Source organism: Carcharhinus amblyrhynchos, chromosome 15 (assembly GCF_965287045.1).
Source record: "Carcharhinus amblyrhynchos chromosome 15, sCarAmb.v2.hapA, whole genome shotgun sequence".
NCBI classification, from domain to species: domain Eukaryota; kingdom Metazoa; phylum Chordata; class Chondrichthyes; order Carcharhiniformes; family Carcharhinidae; genus Carcharhinus; species Carcharhinus amblyrhynchos.
Window position 1 is genome coordinate 66,814,106 of NC_137338.1, and position 19,670 is coordinate 66,833,775.

The following is a 19,670-nucleotide window of genomic DNA, read 5'->3' on the forward strand; positions in this document are numbered from 1 at the left end:
TCCTCTTCCCCCCCCCAACTCCTCTTTCCCCCCCAACTCCTCTTCCCCCCCCAACTCCTCTTTCCCCCCCCACAACTCCTCTTCCCCCCCCCGCACTCCTCTTTCCCCCCCAACTCCTCTTTCCCCCCCAACTCCTCTTTCCCCCCCCAACTCCTCTTTCCCCCCCAACTCCTCTTTCCCCCCCCCAACTCCTCTTTCCCCCCCAACTCCTCTTTCCCCCCCAACTCCTCTTCCCCCCCCAACTCCTCTTCCCCCCCCGCAACTCCTTTTCCCCCCCAACTCCTCTTTCCCCCCCCAACTCCTCTTTCCCCCCCCAACTCCTCTTTCCCCCCCAACTCCTCTTTCCCCCCCCCAACTCCTCTTTCCCCCCCCAACTCCTCTTTCCCCCCCAACTCCTCTTCCCCCCCCCGCAACTCCTTTTCCCCCCCAACTCCTCTTTCCCCCCCCCCAACTCCTCTTTCCCCCCCCAACTCCTCTTTCCCCCCCAACTCCTCTTTCCCCCCCAACTCCTCTTTCCCCCCCCAACTCCTCTTCCCCCCCCAACTCCTCTTCCCCCCCCAACTCCTCTTTCCCCCCCAACTCCTCTTCCCCCCCCAACTCCTCTTTCCCCCCCCCAACTCCTCTTCCCCCCCCAACTCCTCTTCCCCCCCCAACTCCTCTTCCCCCCCCGCAACTCCTCTTTCCCCCCCCCCAACTCCTCTTTCCCCCCCCAACTCCTCTTCCCCCCCCGCAACTCCTCGTTCCCCCCCCCAACTCCTCGTTCCCCCCCCAACTCCTCTTTCCCCCCCCCGCAACTCCTCGTTCCCCCCCCAACTCCTCTCCCCCCCCCCAACTCCTCGTTCCCCCCCCCAACTCCTCTTTCCCCCCCCCAACTCCTCTTTCCCCCCCCCAACTCCTCTTTCCCCCCCCCAACTCCTCTTTCCCCCCCCCAACTCCTCTTTCCCCCCCCCAACTCCTCTTTCCCCCCCCCAACTCCTCTTTCCCCCCCCAACTCCTCTTTCCCCCCCCCAACTCCTCTTTCCCCCCCCGCAACTCCTCGCTCCCCCCCCAACTCCTCTTCCCCCCCCCAACTCCTCTTCCCCCCCCAACTCCTCTTCCCCCCCCCAACTCCTCTTCCCCCCCCCAACTCCTCTTCCCCCCCCAACTCCTCTTTCCCCCCCAACTCCTCTTTCCCCCCCCCAACTCCTCTTCCCCCCCCAACTCCTCTTTCCCCCCCCAACTCCTCTTTCCCCCCCCCCAACTCCTCTTTCCCCCCCCCAACTCCTCTTCCCCCCCCAACTCCTCTTCCCCCCCCAACTCCTCTTCCCCCCCCAACTCCTCTTTCCCCCCCCCAACTCCTCTTCCCCCCCCAACTCCTCTTCCCCCCCCAACTCCTCTTCCCCCCCCAACTCCTCTTTCCCCCCCCAACTCCTCTTCCCCCCCCAACTCCTCTTCCCCCCCCAACTCCTCTTTCCCCCCCCCCAACTCCTCTTCCCCCCCCAACTCCTCTTCCCCCCCCCAACTCCTCTTCCCCCCCCAACTCCTCTTCCCCCCCAACTCCTCTTTCCCCCCCCAACTCCTCTTTCCCCCCCCAACTCCTCTTCCCCCCCCAACTCCTCTTCCCCCCCCCAACTCCTCTTCCCCCCCCAACTCCTCTTTCCCCCCCAACTCCTCTTCCCCCCCCAACTCCTCTTCCCCCCCCAACTCCTCTTTCCCCCCCCCAACTCCTCTTTCCCCCCCCAACTCCTCTTTCCCCCCCAACTCCTCTTCCCCCCCCAACTCCTCTTTCCCCCCCCAACTCCTCTTTCCCCCCCAACTCCTCTTTCCCCCCCAACTCCTCTTTCCCCCCCCAACTCCTCTTCCCCCCCCCAACTCCTCTTCCCCCCAACTCCTCTTCCCCCCCAACTCCTCTTTCCCCCCCAACTCCTCTTTCCCCCCCCAACTCCTCTTTCCCCCCCCCCAACTCCTCTTCCCCCCCCAACTCCTCTTCCCCCCCCAACTCCTCTTTCCCCCCCCAACTCCTCTTTCCCCCCCCCAACTCCTCTTCCCCCCCCCAACTCCTCTTTCCCCCCCCAACTCCTCTTTCCCCCCCAACTCCTCTTTCCCCCCCCCAACTCCTCTTCCCCCCCCAACTCCTCTTTCCCCCCCCAACTCCTCTTTCCCCCCCCCAACTCCTCTTCCCCCCCCCAACTCCTCTTTCCCCCCCAACTCCTCTTTCCCCCCCCAACTCCTCTTCCCCCCCCAACTCCTCTTTCCCCCCCAACTCCTCTTTCCCCCCCAACTCCTCTTCCCCCCCCAACTCCTCTTTCCCCCCCCCAACTCCTCTTCCCCCCCCCAACTCCTCTTCCCCCCCCCAACTCCTCTTTCCCCCCCCAACTCCTCGTTCCCCCCCCAACTCCTCGTTCCCCCCCCAACTCCTCTTCCCCCCCCAACTCCTCTTTCCCCCCCAACTCCTCTTTCCCCCCCAACTCCTCTTTCCCCCCCAACTCCTCTTTCCCCCCCAACTCCTCTCCCCCCCCAACTCCTCTCCCCCCCCAACTCCTCTCCCCCCCCAACTCCTCTCCCCCCCCAACTCCTCTTCCCCCCCCAACTCCTCTTTCCCCCCCAACTCCTCTTTCCCCCCCCAACTCCTCTTTCCCCCCCCAACTCCTCTTTTCCCCCCCAACTCCTCTTTCCCCCCCAACTCCTCTTTTCCCCCCCCAACTCCTCTTTCCCCCCCAACTCCTCTTTTCCCCCCCAACTCCTCTTCCCCCCCCAACTCCTCTTCCCCCCCCCCAACTCCTCTTCCCGCCCCCTTCCCCACCCCGCCCTCACCTCTGCCCCACCATTAACCCCGCCTCACCCTCGCCACCTGCCCCCTCGCCCCTCGAACCCCTGTCCCCCCTTGCCCCGTCCCCACTTGTTCCCCAACCGCCCACCCCCGCGCCCCATCTTGTGCCCCTACCCTGTCCTCGCCCTCACCCCATCCTGCTCCACCCTCGCCACCCGCCCCTTCACACTCCACCCCTCCAATGCCCTCGCCATCCTCTCGCAACTTGACCCCCTCTTGCCCCCACCCCCTCTTGTCACCCCTCTGTTGCCCCCACCCTACCCTCACCCCCCATTCCACCATCACTCCCGCCCCTCACCCCCCCCCTCGCCTCTCGCCCTCGCCCCACCCTCACCCCCACCCAATCCCTCGACCCACGCCTCGCCCCTCGCCCCATCTGAACCCTGGGCCTCCTCCCCTCCCCACCCCGCTTGAACCCTGGGCCCCGAGACCACTGACCCCGCCCCGCTCCCACCTCGAGGCCTCTGTCTGTGTCTGAATCTCCTGGTTGCTGTGGACCCTTCTCTTGCCACCCTCCTGCCCTCCAGCTCCCTGCCCCTCTCTCCGATTCCTCGCTGTGAGGGCCGGATGTTGAGGTGAGCAATGAGGTGCAGCTTTGCCTTACAGGAGGTTAGCCTGAGTCCATCGCTAAACAGGAGTGCTGACCCCAATATCTGAGTGAAATTAAAGTAAAATGACTTCTAATAGAGCAACTCAAAACTGGGACGTACTGTGTTTTGTTGTCCTTCATGGGGAAGATTTATTGCTAATTCACAATCATCTGGGAATCGGGGTTCAAATCCCATGACAGCAACTAGTAGAACTTAAATGCAATGAATAAATCTGAAGTTTAAGTTAGTCTCGATAACGGTGACCAGGAAGTGCTTGTGACCCTGAAAGGAAGTGTACCTTTCAAAGCATGACTTTAGCATGGACAGTGTTCTATTTTGACGTGTGTTATATTTCTACTTGTTTGCTAGAGATACTCATTTGAATATATTACGTTTCATTCCAAAGAACTTCCGTACTCTGGAGGATAGAAGGAAACAAAAAGAGGGTGTGTATCTGAGCGACACCGTGCCCAGGAAAAAATATGGTTCGACTACTGCATCCAAGTATAATAGTGCGACTCTGGGTCACAGTTCAACCCCTAAGGTCAGTCAATGAACAGAATAATCGCTAACAAATAGAGCACTATTTGTGTGAAAGCTGAGCCACATCTATAGTATCTGGTGTGTTACAGACAGATTCAGTGCTGCTTTGGAGGTGAAAGCAGACTTGAAATTGAGTCTGAGCCTAATCTACCTCTGAGCAGGAAATTCTGGTTTCAGTCAGGACCCCATAGGGGGAGCTCCCACCCCAGTGGGGAGTGACCGTTCAGTATGATCTGGGGATGAGAGCCATGATCACCTGGACTGTGGAGTTGGAGCAGTAGAAAGGGAACCATCCATGGCTCCAAAATGGACCTCGGCAGTCTCAGCATTTGATTCACTCCCAACTCATCCTGGCATTGGATTGGGTGGGCAAAGCAGGAGCTCACCTATATCTACGGGTTGAGTGCAAACATTCGCTCCCTCTGCAAACATTCGCTCCTGCTAAATTTCACTCCCTCCGCAAACTTTCACTCCCTCCGCAAACATTCACTCCCACCGATGGATAGTGGTAGCCATCTTTACCATTGACAAGATGCATTGCTGCAACTCACCAAAGTTCCGCAGACAATACCTTCTAAACCCCATGACCATGACCATTTAGAAGAACAAGGGCAGCAGATACCTGAGAACACCACCACCTGGAGGTTTCCCTCCAAATCACTCACCATCCTGACTTGGAAATATGTCACTATTCCTTCGCTGTCACTGGGTCAAAATCCTGATTCCCTCCCTAACAGCACTGTGGGTGCACCTACACCTCGTGGACTGCACCGGCTCAAGAAGCTGGCTCACCACCATCTTCTCAAGGGTAGTTAGGGCTGGGCAATAAATGCTGTTCTGGTCAGTGACACTTGCATTCTGTAAATGAATAAATAAACAGAATGTCCTCTGAGCTCTCTTCTCATGTCTGTTTTGCCAGTGGAAGTGGTAGCTGTCAAAAAATATCGAGAAAGAATTAACTGTTGTGATACTGACTCTGCAATTGGTAACTGTTCATTTAAGCTCCTCATTTTTACACATTGTATTTAATTTAGAGCAGATTCCAAACTCACTGATAAAGGAGAGAAACATCAAAAACCATGCTGAGAGCCCAGCTTCAATTCCTCACAAGTGTGTGAGATGCCTTGGGTGAACAGAGCAGAAGGATTGTATTGAAAAGTGGGCCGAGTCTTTGACCCAGCGAGGCCAAGAAAACGAGTCACGTGTGCTTCTCTCTAACTTTGATCCAAGGATAAAAGTCATTAATTAAATTAAAAAGTCTTGATGTTAAGCTGGTTGGCCTGTGACTCTTGAACGCAGCCTTCATGGGACTGTGTGAAACTCAAAGGCAGGGATACGAATGACCTTTGGTGTGTCACATCAAAGCCTTGCCACCTACTCACTCACAAGGCTGGCAACTCGGAGAAGAATCACTTCCAGTCTTCTTTGTGACTGGTGTCAAGGCTGGCAGTGAACTATCCTGTGTTGACTGCTGTCAATCAGTCCACTTTTATATCAGCTTGACTTTTCATTCTGGGCAACTTCAGTTTTAAAAATGATGTACCAATTTTCAGACTGTTGCTGCATCATAGAATCCCCACAGTACTGAAAAGGCCATTCGGCCCATTGGATCTGCAGAAACTCTGACAGAGTATCTTATCCAGGCTAAAATGAGGTGGATAAAGGGTTGTCTCCATGATGGTAACCATAACAGCCAAGTTGATTGTCATCATTTGGTTCACTAATGTCCTTTAGGGAAGGAAATCTGCCATCCTTACCTGGCCTGGCCTACATGTGACTCCAGATCCACAGCATGTTGTTGAGTTTTAATGCTGGCCTAGCCAAACCCCATGAAAGAATAAAGAAGTGCTGAAAGGTGCGAGTTAAATGCCCGTTTTTCCTCCACGTTTTCCTCATGTGATTCCAGTTGATCAGGGAAGCACTGGAGGAAAATTTCAACAAGTCTATTTATCTAAGTAGTCTTACATTAACACTGCAATAAAGTTCCTGTGAAAATCTCATAGTCGCCACACTCTGGCACCTGATCGGGTACACTGAGAGAGAATTCAGCATGGCCAATGCACCTAACCAACACATCTTTCTGACTGTGAGAGGAAATCAGAGGACCTGCAGGAATCCAATGCAGGCACGGGGAGAATGTGCAGACACCACTGAGACAGTGACCCGAACTGGAAATCAAACTCAGGTCCCTGGTGCTGTGATGCAACAGCGCTAACCACGGTGCTGCCCAAAATTGAAGTAATGAAGGAAGAGGAGGAAACTTTTATTGAGGCTTTTATGGTGGGAATCTTTCCTGAATTCTGAAGAAATTCCTGCAAGAGGTTGGTGAGCTCAGCAGCAAGTATACTATCTGATAATTGAATGTGTGGAAAGCAGCCCAAATCCCCAGTGAGAGGGATAATTAGCTACTGAAAACTTGGCTACATGCATGATTTTATAGTGAGTTGCTTCCTCGTGACCAGCAGTGGTGCACACATTGCAGTATAACTCCAGACTGCCCACCTGCACGATTGGCTTTTAGAGAATGTTGTACTGTATTTGAATGTGATCAATCTGTAAGCAATGCTTTTTCAAGGAGAATTGTCCAGGGTGAAATGTATTGGGCCAAGATCAGCGGGAAGTTATGGCAGCTGGATCAAGAGTTGGATAAAATGGACAATGTGTTCTAGCTCTGTCTCCAGCATACCTCCACTCAATTTCTCCGTTACTACGCCCAAAACAATCATTCCACCTAATTTCTTAACATTGACCCTGGTTCTGTGAATAAAGTGACTACAACTGCCCTTGGGTAAATTTACTTGTTACGAATTACTTGTTAACAGAATAGTTCCATTTCTATCTGTCCCACAGTCTCACTCACCACTGCAACAAAGCAACAGCTGCGGTAACATCCTACCTCACAACATGACGCTGACTGCCAAAGAGTTGGATATTAGAAGGCTGCAAGGACACAAAGGTCTGTAAGATCCACAATCTTCCCACTTAATGTAAAACTAAACATGTCCAAATGGTCATGATATTACTGGTCTCTATGCACTGTGTGAAATTACTGGTCACTGTGTTGTGTGTGATACTGCTGGTCTCTGTGCTGTACATGACATTACTAGTCTATGCTGTATGCAGTATTACTGGTCACTGCACTGTGTGATATCACTGGTCACTGTGCTGTACATGATATGACTGGCCACTGCTGTGTATGATATTACTGATCTCTGTGCTATGTGTGATGATGTTTGTCTCTGTGCTGTGTGTGATATTGCTGCTCCCTGTGCTGTGTGTGATATTACTGGTCACTGTGCTGTGTGTGATATTACTGCTCCCTGTGCTGTGTGTGATATTACTGGTCACTGTGCTGTGTGTGATGATGTTTGTCTCTGTGCTGTGTGTGATATTGCTGCTCCCTGTGCTGTGTGTGATATTACTGGTCACTGTGCTGTGTGTGATATTACTGGTCACTGTGCTGTGTGTGATATTACTGCTCCCTGTGCTGTGTGTGATATTACTGCTACTTGTGCTATGTGTGATATTACTGCTCTCTGTGCTGTGTGTGACATTACTCATCTTACTGGTCACTTGTGTGTGATATTACTGGTTACTGTGTTGCGTGTGATATCGCTGGTTTTGGTGCTCTGAGATATTGCGGGTTACTGTGCTGTGTGATATTACTATGACTGTGCTGCGTGTGATAGTACAGGTCTCTGTACTGTGTATAATATTACTTATTTGTGTGCTGTGTGAGATAATACTGGTCACTGTGCTTTATGTGATATTACTGCTCTCTGTACTGTGACATTATTGGTGACTGTGCTGTGTGAGATATTACTTGTCACTGTGCTGTGTGATATTACTGGTCTCTGTGATGTATGTGATATTCCTGTGACTGTGCTACATGTGCTATTACTGGTCACTGTCCCATGTTTGAGGTTACTGTCACTGCTGTGTGTGATATTACTGATGCCTATGTGTGAGCAATATTTTTGGTCACTACTGTGTGTGATATTACTGGCCTCTGTGCTGCAGGTGATATTACTGGTCTATGTGCTGTGTGTGATATTATTGGCTACCTGCTATACCATGTTACTGGTTACTGGCATGTGATATTATGGTGACTGTGCTGCATGTGATATTACTGGCCTCTGTGTGGTATGTGATTACTGGTCACTGTGCAGTATGTGATATCACTGTGACTGTGCTGCATTTTATATTACTGGTCTTTGTGCTGCAGGTGATATTTACCGGTCACTGTGCTGTGTGGGATAGTACTGGTCTCTGTGCCTTGTGTGATATTACTGGTCTCTGTGCCTTGTGTGATATTACTGGTCACTGTGCCGTGTGGGATATTACTGGTCACTGTGCTGTGTGGGATATTACCGGTCACTGCCGTGTGGGATATTACTGGTCACTGTGCTGTGTGGGATATTACTGGTCATTGTGCCTTGTGTGATATTACTGGTCACTGTGCCGTGTGGGATATTACTGGTCACTGTGCTGTGTGGGATATTACTGGTCACTGTGCCTTGTGTGATATTACTGGTCACTGTGCCTTGTGTGATATTACTGGTCACTGTGCTGTGTGGGATATTACTGGTCACTGTGCCTTGTGTGATATTACTGGTCACGGTGCCATGGCTGATATTACTAGTCTCAGTGCTGTAAGATATTACTGGTCTCTGCGCTCTGTGGTATTACTGGTGACTGTGTTCTGTGATATTACTGGTCTCCCTGCTGGTTAATATTATTGGTCACTGTGCTGTGTGTGACATAACTGGTCACTATGCCGTGTGTGATATGACTGGTCTCTGTGCTGAGTGTAGCATTACTAGCCACTGTGCTATGTGATATCACTGGCCACTGTGCTGTGTGTGATATTACTGGCCACTGTGCTGTGTGTGATATTACTGGCCACTGTGCTGTGTGTGATATTACTGGCCACTGTGCTGTGTGTGATATTACTGGCCACTGTGCTGTGTGTGATATTAATGGTCTCTGTGCTGTGTGACATTACTGGGCTCTGTTGTGTGCGATATTATTGGTCAATCTAGTATGCAATATTATTGGTCACTGCTGTGTGTGATATTACTGGTCTCTGTGCTGTGTGTGATATTACTGGTCTCTGTGCTGTGTGTGATATTACTGGTCTCTGTGCTGTGTGTGATATTACTGGTCTCTGTGCTGTGTGTGATATTACTGGTCACTGTGCTGCGTGTGATATTACTGGTCACCCTGCTGTGTGATATTACTGGTCTCTGTGCTGTGTGTGATATTACTGTCATTCTATTACTGGTGACTCTTGTGTGTAATATTGTTGGTCAATGCTGTGTGTGATATTACTGGTCACTGTGCTGTGTGTGATATCTTTGGTCCCTGTGCTGTGTGATGTTACTTTTCACTGCACTGTGTGTGATATTACTGGTCACTATGCTGCATGTGATATTACTGGTCTGTGTGCTGTGTGTGATATACTGTCCATTGCTCCTTGTGATATTACTGGACTCCATGCTGTGTGTGATATTGCTTGTCACTGTTCTAGCTGTGATATTACTTGTCTGTGCTGCGGGTGATATTACTGGTCTCTGCATTGAGTGTGATATTTCTGGTCTCTGTGCGATGTTACTGGTCATTGCTGTGTGTGATATCACTGGTGTCTGAACTGTGTGTGATATTAATGGTTTCTGTGCTGTGAGTAATATCACTGGTCTCTGTGCTATGTGATATTCCAGTTCACTATGCTGTGTGATACTACAGCTCACTGCTGTGTGTGATATTGCTCGTCACTATTCTTGCTGTGATATTATTTGTCTGTGCTGAGTGTGATATTACTGGTCGCTGCTGTGTGTGATATTACTCGTCTCTATTGTGTGTGATATTATTGATTACTGTGCTGTGAAATTACTAGTGTCTGTGCAGAGTGTGATATTACTGGCCACTGTGCTGTGTGTGATGTTATTTGTCACTATGCTGTCTGTTATATTACTGGTCTCTGTGCTGAGTGTGATATTAATGGTCTCTTGTCTGAGTGTGATATACTGGCCTCTGTGCTGTGTGCAATATCACTGGTCTCTGTGCTGTGTGCGATATCACTGGTCTCTGTGCTGTGTGCGATATCACTGGTCTCTGTGCCGTGTGTGCTATTACTGGTCTCTTGTGTTAGATAGTATTGGTCACTGCTCTATGTGATATGATTGGTCACTGTCTGTGTGATATTACTTTTCACTACGCTGTGTTATATTACTGTCTCTATTCTGCGTGTGATCTTTCTGATCTCTGTGTTGTGTGTGATATACTGTCCACTGCTGTATGTGATATTACTGATCTCTGTACTGTGTGTGATGTTGCTGGTCTCTGTGCTGTGAGATATTATTGGTGACTGTCCTGTGTGTGATATTACTGGTCACAGTGATGTATGACATTACTGGTTACTGTGCTGTGAAATATTACTGGTCTCTGTTATGTGTGATAATATTTGTCACTGCTGTGTATGATAATACTGGCCACTACGCTGCATGTGATATTACTGGTCTCTGTGTTGTATGTGATAATGCTGGTTTCTGTGCTTTGTGTGATATTGCTGATCTCTGTACTTATGTGATATCATTGGTCTCTCTGCTGTGATGTTACTGGCCACTGTGCTGGGCACTATTACTTGTCAGTGCACTATGTGATATTATTGGCCTCTGTGCTGAGTGTGCTATTATTCATTCTCTGCTGTGTGTGATATTACTGGTCATTGTGCTATATCATTGGTTATTGTGCTGTGTGATATTACAGCTCACTGTGCTGTGTGTGATATTGCTCATCACTATTCTGGCTGCGATATTACTTGTCTGTGCTGTGTGTGATATTACCAGTCTCTGAACCAGTTGATATTACCGGTCTCTTTGCTGCCTGTGATATTTCTGGTCACTGCGCTACGTGCTATTACTCGCCCCTGTGCTACGTGCTATTACTCGCCCCTGTGCTACGTGCTATTACTCGCCCCTGCGCTACGTGCTATTACTCGCCCCTGCGCTACGTGCTATTACTCGCCCCTGCGCTACGTGCTATTACTCGCCCCTGCGCTACGTGCTATTACTCGTCCCTGCGCTACGTGATATTACTCACCCCTGCGCTACGTGATATTACTCGTCCCCGTGCTGTGTGATATTACTCGTCCCCGTGCTGTGTGATATTACTCGTCCCTGCGCTGTGTGATATTACTCGTGCCTGTGCTGTGTGATATTACTCGCCCCTGCGCTACTTGCTATTACTCGTCCCTGTGCTACGTGATATTACTCGTCCCTGTGCTGTGTGATATTACTCGCCCCTGTGCTGTGTGATATTACTCGTCCCTGTGCTGTGTGATATTACTCGCCCCTGCGCAACTTGCTATTACTCGTCCCTGTGCTACGTGATATTACTCGCCCCTGTGCTGTGTGATATTACTCGTCCCTGTGCTGTGTGATATTACTCGTCCCTGTGCTGTGTGATATTACTCGTCCCTGTGCTGTGTGATATTACTCGTCCCTGTGCTGTGTGATATTACTCGTCCCTGTGCTGTGTGATATTACTCGCCCCTGCGCTACTTGCTATTACTCGTCCCTGTGCTACGTGATATTACTCGTCCCTGTGCTGTGTGATATTACTCGTCCCCGTGCTGTGTGATATTACTCGTCCCCGTGCTGTGTGATATTACTCGTCCCCGTGCTGTGTGATATTACTCGTCCCCGTGCTGTGTGATATTACTCGTCCCCGTGCTGTGTGATATTACTCGTCCCCGTGCTGTGTGATATTACTCGTCCCCGCGCTGTGTGATATTACTCGTCCCTGCGCTGCGCGATATTACTCGTCCCTGCGCTGCGCGATATTACTCGTCCCTGCGCTGCGCGATATTACTCGTCCCTGCGCTGCGTGATATTACTCGTCCCTGCGCTGCGTGATATTACTCGTCCCTGCGCTGCGTGATATTACTCGCCCCTGTGCTGTGTGATATTACTCGTCCCTGCGCTGCGCGATATTACTCGTCCCTGCGCTGCGTGATATTACTCGTCCCTGCGCTGCGCGATATTACTCGTCCCTGCGCTGCGTGATATTACTCGTCCCTGCGCTGCGTGATATTACTCGTCCCTGCGCTGTGTGATATTACTCGTCCCTGCGCTGCGTGAGATACTACAGCTCACTGTGCTGTGTCATATTTCTGGTCACTGTGTTGCATTATATTACTTGTCCCTGTGCTGTATGATATTACTGGTCTCTGTCCTGTGTGATATTACTGGTCTCTGTCCTGTGTATGATATTACTAGTCACTGTGTTGTGCGATATTACTGGTCACTGTGTTGTGTGTTATAACTGGTCTGTGTCCTGTGTAATATTACTGGTCACTGTGCTGAGTGTGATATTACTGGTCTCTAGGAGAATATTTGCTCAACTGATACCTAGGATAGGGGGCTGTTAACTTATGAGGAATGTGACAATTGTTAGTATCATAGGAATTAGGAGCAGAAGTAGACAAATTCAGCCCTTCAAGCCTGCTCTGCCATTCAATCAGATCAAAGCTGATCTCTCCCTGGTCCCAAATCCACCTGCCCACACATCCCTCAGATCCCTTTTTTTATTAGAAATATATCTCTAATCATTCAGTGATTCAGACTCCACCACACTACGGAGCAGCGAGTTCCAGAAATTCACCACCTGCGAGAAGTAGTTCCTCCTCATCTCAGTTTTAAATCTACCGCCTTTCAACCCAAGACCAAAGATGTGCATGTTAGATACATCGGTCATGTAAATTGCCCCTTAGTTTGGTTAGAGGGATTAGTGAGATGTATGTGTGGCGTTACAGAGATAGAGCCTTTGTAGAATTGATGTCAGTGCAGACTCGAAGGGCTAAAAAGCCTCTTTCTGCACTTTAGGGACTCGATACGTGTGACCTCTTGTTCTAGATTGCCCCACAAGAGGAAACATTTGGTCTACATTTACTTTATCAATCCCTTTTAAAATGTTATATACCTTAATCAGATCCCCTCTCATCCTTCCAAACTTCAGCAAGTATAAACCTAAATGTTTACCCTCTCCCCATACATCAACCTCTTCATCCCCGGAATCAATCTAGGTTGGAGTTGTATCTATCGGAGTTTTGAAGAATGAGATGATCTTCTTGAAACATTTCCACAGATCCTGTGGAGACTTGACAGGGTGAATGCTGACGGGATGTTCCCCTTTTGGGAGAGACAAACACTCAGAGACACAGTTTAAAAGCAAAGGTTCTCCAGTTTAAGACAGAGATTAGAAGAATTTTTTCTCTGAGAGTTGTGAATCAATGCATCTCTATTTCCCAGGCAGCACAGGGAGGCAGAGTCATTGAATATTTTTAAGGCAGGGGTAGATATGTTCTTGACTAACACGCAGGTAGGAGGTTGCCAATGGATAGGCAGGAAAGTGGGGTTGAAGTTCCAATCAGGTCAGCTATGATCTTATTGAATGGAGGAACAGGTTCGAGAAGGTGAATGGCCTATTCCTCATTTCGATATTTGTATGTATTGCTTATCTGACCCTGGCTGCTGTGTGGTCACTGACTAAATGTCCAACTTTTCTCTTGTCTGCAGGGAAATCAAGAAAAGGTACGAGACCCGAATTGCTGCTTAGTTTTATTTGCGTTTGCCACTGCTGGTTGTGTAAGCTGCTACAACTTCACTCTTACTCGATTAACTTAAATTATAATGTCACCATGTTTTGGGGCAAAAGGAAAGATATCTTTTGGAGTTATGAGCAGCAGCCTAAATATCCCTTGAGAAAATGATACCGTTTTCCCCCTCGGGGATGCCCTGATGAAGGCAGCCCTGGCAGACAGTTTGTGAGCTGTTGTGTGTTTGTCCTGTCGATCCCAGCAGTTCGAAGGAGGCTCTTGAATCTGAAGACAGTAATATCTCACAATTAGCTATTTGTGAGGCGCTGTTGGGCATCCATGATTACCTTTCACCTTGCAAAGCACCTCTTTCATCTCCACCTTGTTTGCCAGCTGCTGCTTTTGATGCATTGTGCAAGAGTTTTTGATTTGATTTGATTTGTTGTTGTCGCATACAGTGAAAAGTATTGTTTCTTGTGCCCTATACAGACAAAGCATACCATTCATAGAGAAGGAAAGGACAGAGTACAGAATATGGTGTTACAATCATAGTCAGGGTGTAGAGAAATATCAATTTAATATAAAGAAGGTCCATTCAAAAGTCTGATGGCAGCAGGGAAGAAGCTGCACTTCATTGATTGGTACATGACCCTTTTTATCTTCTTCCTCATGGAAAAAGGTTGAACTAAGCCCAGGGTGCGTGGGGTCCTTGATTATCCTGGCTGCTTTTCCAAGGCAGCAGGAAGTGTTGACGAAGTCATGGGATGGGAGGCCGTTTTGCATGATGGACTGGGCTTCGTTCATGGCACTTTGAAGTTTCTGCTGTCAAAGAGTGGCTGTGGAATAAGAGGAGATGGGATTTTGTTCGGTCTTGTCCCAGACAGCTGATTGTGTCCCAGTGGTACACATCACATCTTGTATGCTGCAATATGTCGGTCATGCTTCAGTTGGTTGCACAGGTATCTCTGAATCATGAGGTTTTGAGTTCAAATCCTACCCCCAGGTTTGAGAAGTCAAAGTCAGTGTTCCAGTAAAGTACTGTCAGAGGTGCTGACAAATGTCTCTTCTAACAACTAAATTTAAGATATCAGTCAAACTCATCACGGGGCAGCAAAGTGGCACAGTGGTTAACACACAGTGCCAGGACCTGGGTTCAATTCTGGGTCCTTGTGGAGTTTGCACATTTTCTCTATCTGTGTAGGTTTACTTTGGGTGTTCTGGTCTCCTCCCACACTCCAAAGATAGGCAGATTGGTGGATAGGCCATGCTAAATTGCCCCTTAGTATCCAAAGGTGTGTGGGTTAGGTGGGTTGACCATGATAAATGCGTGGATAGGGTGGGGGTGTACCTGGGTAAAATGCTCTTTCGGAAAGTTGGTGCAGATGCAGTGGCTGCCTTCTGCACTGTAGGTATTCTATGATTTGCACTTGCTAGAAGCAACACAGTCGTACATGGGGAACCTGTGTCTGTGAACAAAAGGAATATGCTCAGGCCCTGCTCCTTTTTGAATTATCCATAAACTTGGGGGAACCTATCGTTCTTCTTTGCTTTCTCCATGGCAACATCCTAGCCAATAAGAGTCGACTTGTCAACCTTTTTCCTGTGGTATAAATTGTTTTGATTGTTTTAAATTTGGGCTCTGTGTTTGTCCTGATGAGTGGGAGATGAAAAGTTTCAGCAGCATGTCTCTCTTTACACCAATATTCAAATAGCAGTGGGTTTTTGCGACAAAGATTATGTACAGGATTGCAGAAGAGTAGAAGTGCACCTTTTCACTTCCCATTACTCTCTCCCTGTCTTTCTCTCTCTCTCAGACAACATCACTCTCTGAAGTCCAAACAAATAGGTATAAACAAAATAGACCCCCTATAAAGCTGCCACACAAAATGCAATTCAATTCCTGATTTAGCTGAAATTGTTTGGAAACACGAAAGAGGATAAAATCTAATAGACATTTTATTTTAACTGTGAATTATCAGTGAGACAAATGAAAATCAGCAACTTTGTAAGTTCTTTCTAACTGGGAAAATTTCCAAAACAGACTAGATCAGCAGATGCTCTTCAAATGTGAATAAGAATCAAGTGGATCCCTTGAAGAGTATCAAGGTTGTTGGAATAGATTTGAGAGGGAAATCAGGAGGCAAAAAGGGAAGATGAGATTATAGATAAGGCAAAGGAGAATCCAAAGAGTTGCACAAGGTTAAAGAGCTTCTACAAATACGTAAAGGGCTAAAGAATAACTAGGGAGAGAGTAGGGCCTCTTCAGGATCAACAAGGTCATCTGTGTGCACATCCACAAGAGATGGGTGAGATCTTAAATGAATATTTATCATCAGTATTTAAGAAAGGCATGGATGTTAGGGAACTTGGGGAAATTAACAGTGATGTCTTGAGGGGAGAGGAGGAGCTGCTGGGTGTCTTAAAGCACATCAAGATAGATAAATCCCCAGGACATAGTGGGAGGCTAGGGAGGAAATTGCAGATCTCCTGGCAGAGATATTTGAATCATCGACAGACGCAGGTAAAGTCCCTGAAGATTGGAGGGTGGCAAATGTTGTGCTTTTGTTTAATAAAGGCTGCAGGGAAAAGCCTGGGAACTACAGACCAGTGAGCCTAATGTCTCTAATGGTTAAGTTGTTAGAAAGGACCCTGTGAGGCAGGATCTACAGGCATTTACAGAGGCAAGATCTGATTTAGGACAGTCAGCATGGCTTTTGTGAGTGGAAAATCGTGTCCCATGAATTTGAGTTTTTTAAAGGGGTAACCAAAAATAGTAGTGACAACAGTGCAGTTGATATTGTCTACATGGATTTCAGCAAGGCCTTTGGCAAGGTATCGTGTGGTAGATTGTTGCACAAGGTTAAATCTCACGGGATCCAGGTGAAGTAGCCAATTGGATACAAAATTCTCTTATTGACGGAAGACAGGGTGGTTGTAGAGAATTGTTTTTCAAACTAGAGACCTGTGACCAGCAGTGTGCCTCAGTTATTTGTTGTTCTGTTAATGATTTGGATGAGAATTTAGAAAGTCTGATTAGTAAATTTGCAGATGATACCAAGATTGGTGACATAGTGGACCATAAAGAAGGTTATCTAGGATTGCAACAATGGGCCAGTGGGCTGATGAATGGTAGATGGAGCTAAATTTAGATAAATGCCAGGTGGTAGATCAAACCAGGGCAGAACATGCTCAGTTAATGGTAGGGCATTGGGGAGAGTTGTAGAACAAAGGGATCTAGTGGTATAGGTTCATAGCCCCTTGAAAGTGGAATCACAGGTGGACAGAGTGGTGAAGAAGGCATTCAGCACGCTTGGTTTCATCGGTCAGAACATTGAATAGATGAGTTGGGACATCTTGTTGAAGTAGTACAAGACATTGGTAATGCCAAACATGGAATATTGTGTACATTTTGGGTAACGCTGTTTTAGAAAGGATATTATTAAACTAGAAAGAGTGCAGAAAAGATTTACTAAAATGCTACCGGGACTTGATGGTTTGAGTTATAGGGAGAGGCTGGATAGACTGGGATTTTTTTTTCCTGGAGAGTATGAGACTTAGGGGTGATCTATAAAATAATGAGGGGCATAGATAAGGTAGATAGTCAGCATCTTTTCCTAAAGGTAGGGGAGTCTAAAATTAGAGGGTATGGTTTTAAGGTGAGAAGGGAGAGATAAAAGGGTCCAGAGGTGCAATTTTTTTCACACAGAGGGTGGTGAGTGTCTGGAACAAGTTGCCTGAGGTAGTAGTCGAGGTGGGTACAATTTTGTCTTTTAAAAAGCATTTAGACAGTTTAATGAGTAAGATGGGTATAGAGGGATATGGGCCAAATGCGGGCAGTTAGGACTAGCTTAATGATAAAAACCGGGTGGCATGCACAAGTTGGGCCAAAGGGCCTGCTTCTGTGCTGTAAACCTTAATGACTCTAAGAGTCATGGTTTGTGGGTTAGTGAGGAATCGTGCTGGCTGAGTCAGTGTTTATATTCTTGTTGCTGCAATTGATATCAATCTGAAGGCAGGTACAGGGAGAAGCTAATCAGTTTTAGAAAACAGCCTGTGAAGTGCTTTCTTTTGGTTGAAGTTCATTCTTTTGATTTAATTTTGTCTTGCAAATTCTCCCCAGGAACATCCTCGCACTCCAAGGGGATTCGTAGAAAAGGTAAATGTCACGACTCGGAGAGAGTGGGATAGATTTTTGTTTCTTCACATGATCACATGTTCTGCAATGGGATATTGTATTACGGGTGGAATTCTGTGATGGGATGCTTTATTAAAGAGGGAATTCTGTAATATAATTCTGTATTACAGGTGGAAGTCTGTAATGGAATGTTGTATTACAGGTGGGGTTCTGTAACAGAATGCTGTATTATGATTGGGGTTCATTAATTGAATGTCATATTATGTTTGAACTTCATAGTGCCATATAGGCTTACAGCATGGAAACAGGCACTTTGGCCCAATGTGTCCACGCCACCCTTTTTTTTGAAACCTGCAAGCTAATCCCAATTGCCCACATTTGGCCCATATCTCTCTATACCCATCATACCCATGTAACTACCTAAATGCTTTTTAAAAGACAAAATTGTACCCGCCTCTACTACTACCTCTGGCAGCTTATTCCAGACACTCAACACCCTCTATGAAAAAGTTGTCTCTCTGGACACTTTTGCATCTCACCTTAAAGCTAGGTCCTCTAGTTTTAGACTCCCCTACCTTTGGGAAAAGATATTGACTATCTAGCTGACCTGTGCCCCTCACTATTTTATAGACCTCTATAAGATCACCCCTCAGCCTTCCATGCTGCAAAGAAAAAAGTCCCAGTCTATCCAGCCTCTCCTTATAACTCAATCCATCAAGTCCCGCTAGCATCCTAGTAAATCTTTTCTGCACTCTTCCTAGTTTAATAATATCCTTTCTATAATAGGGTGACTGGAACTGCACATAGTATTCCACATGTGGCCTTACCAATGTCTTGTACAACTTCAACAAGACGTCCCAACTCCTGTACTCAATGTTCTGACCAATGAAACTGAACATGCTGAATGCCTTCTTCACCATTCTGTCCACCTGTGACTCCACTTTCAAGGAGCTATGAACATGTACCCCTAGATCGCTTTGTTCTGTAACTTTCCCCAACATCCTACCATTAACTGAGTAAGTCCTGCCACGGTTCAATCTACCAAAATGCATCACCTCACATTTGTCTAAATTAATCTCTATCTGCCATTTATCAGCCCACTGGCCAATTGATCAAGATCCCATTGCAATTGGAGATAACTTTCTTCACTGTCCACTATGCCACCATCTTGATGGCATCTGCAAACTTACTAACCATGCCCCCTATATTCTCATCCAAATCATTAATATAAATGACAATTGCATCCCACAATAGCAGTTCTGTAATTGGATGTTGTGCTTTGGTTGGAGTTTTGTTATGGGTGGTGGTATTATGGGTGGGGCTTTGTAACGGAATGTTGTTATTACAGGTGGGGCTCTGTAACGGAATGCTGTATTATGGGTGGCGTTCTGTAATGGGTTGTGGTATTTCGGGTGGGGTTCTATAATGCGAAGCTGTACCGCAGTTGGGGTTCGGTAATTGAATGCTGCGTTACGGGTTGGATTTTGTACTGGGATGCTGTAGTGTTATAATGGAATGGTGTCTTGCAGGCTCCGGGGAACTTGGATCCCATTTTATCAATATTCAGTGAATTAACTCTTCTTTTACTTTAATGTTATATCAGATACATTGGACCTTGTGATTTCAGGATATAGACTTTGGCCTCTGAACCTCCGTTATAAACAATTTCTAAAATATCAATGTCATTGTTGAGAGCAGCAACTTTTCAAAGTTCAGTCTGAATTTAACATCTGTGTGGATCGTGCAAAGTAACAGCTCACCATTCCCCTTTCAAATCTTCCTGCTGCTGCCAGGGAGTTTTACAGGTGGAAGAGTTTACAGAACTTAGCTTGGATTGCATGATATAAATTGGCCTTGGGCAGAAAGACTGAGACGCTGGGGTGTTTTGTACATCAAGAGGAAGTCACTCCTATAACTTTGGGAAGAGTTTGGCTGAGGGAATAGGGTTTGATTGAGCTCCCTATTCAGCGGCTTTCTGTAAACGGCCAACAAGTG

General features: G+C 47.5%; 1 protein-coding gene across 1 annotated transcript in view; it reads left to right on the forward strand.

Moving 5' to 3' along the window:
* phldb2b (pleckstrin homology-like domain, family B, member 2b) overlaps window positions 1–19,670 on the forward strand; it is a 174,621-nt gene that overhangs the window by 127,296 nt on the left and 27,655 nt on the right. Inside the window, exons 14-17 of the mRNA XM_080204108.1 lie at window positions 3,806–3,943; window positions 6,793–6,898; window positions 13,521–13,535; window positions 17,661–17,696. Coding sequence (XP_080060234.1) covers window positions 3,806–3,943; window positions 6,793–6,898; window positions 13,521–13,535; window positions 17,661–17,696 — 295 coding nt within the window. The remainder of the gene's footprint in view (window positions 1–3,805; window positions 3,944–6,792; window positions 6,899–13,520; window positions 13,536–17,660; window positions 17,697–19,670) is intronic.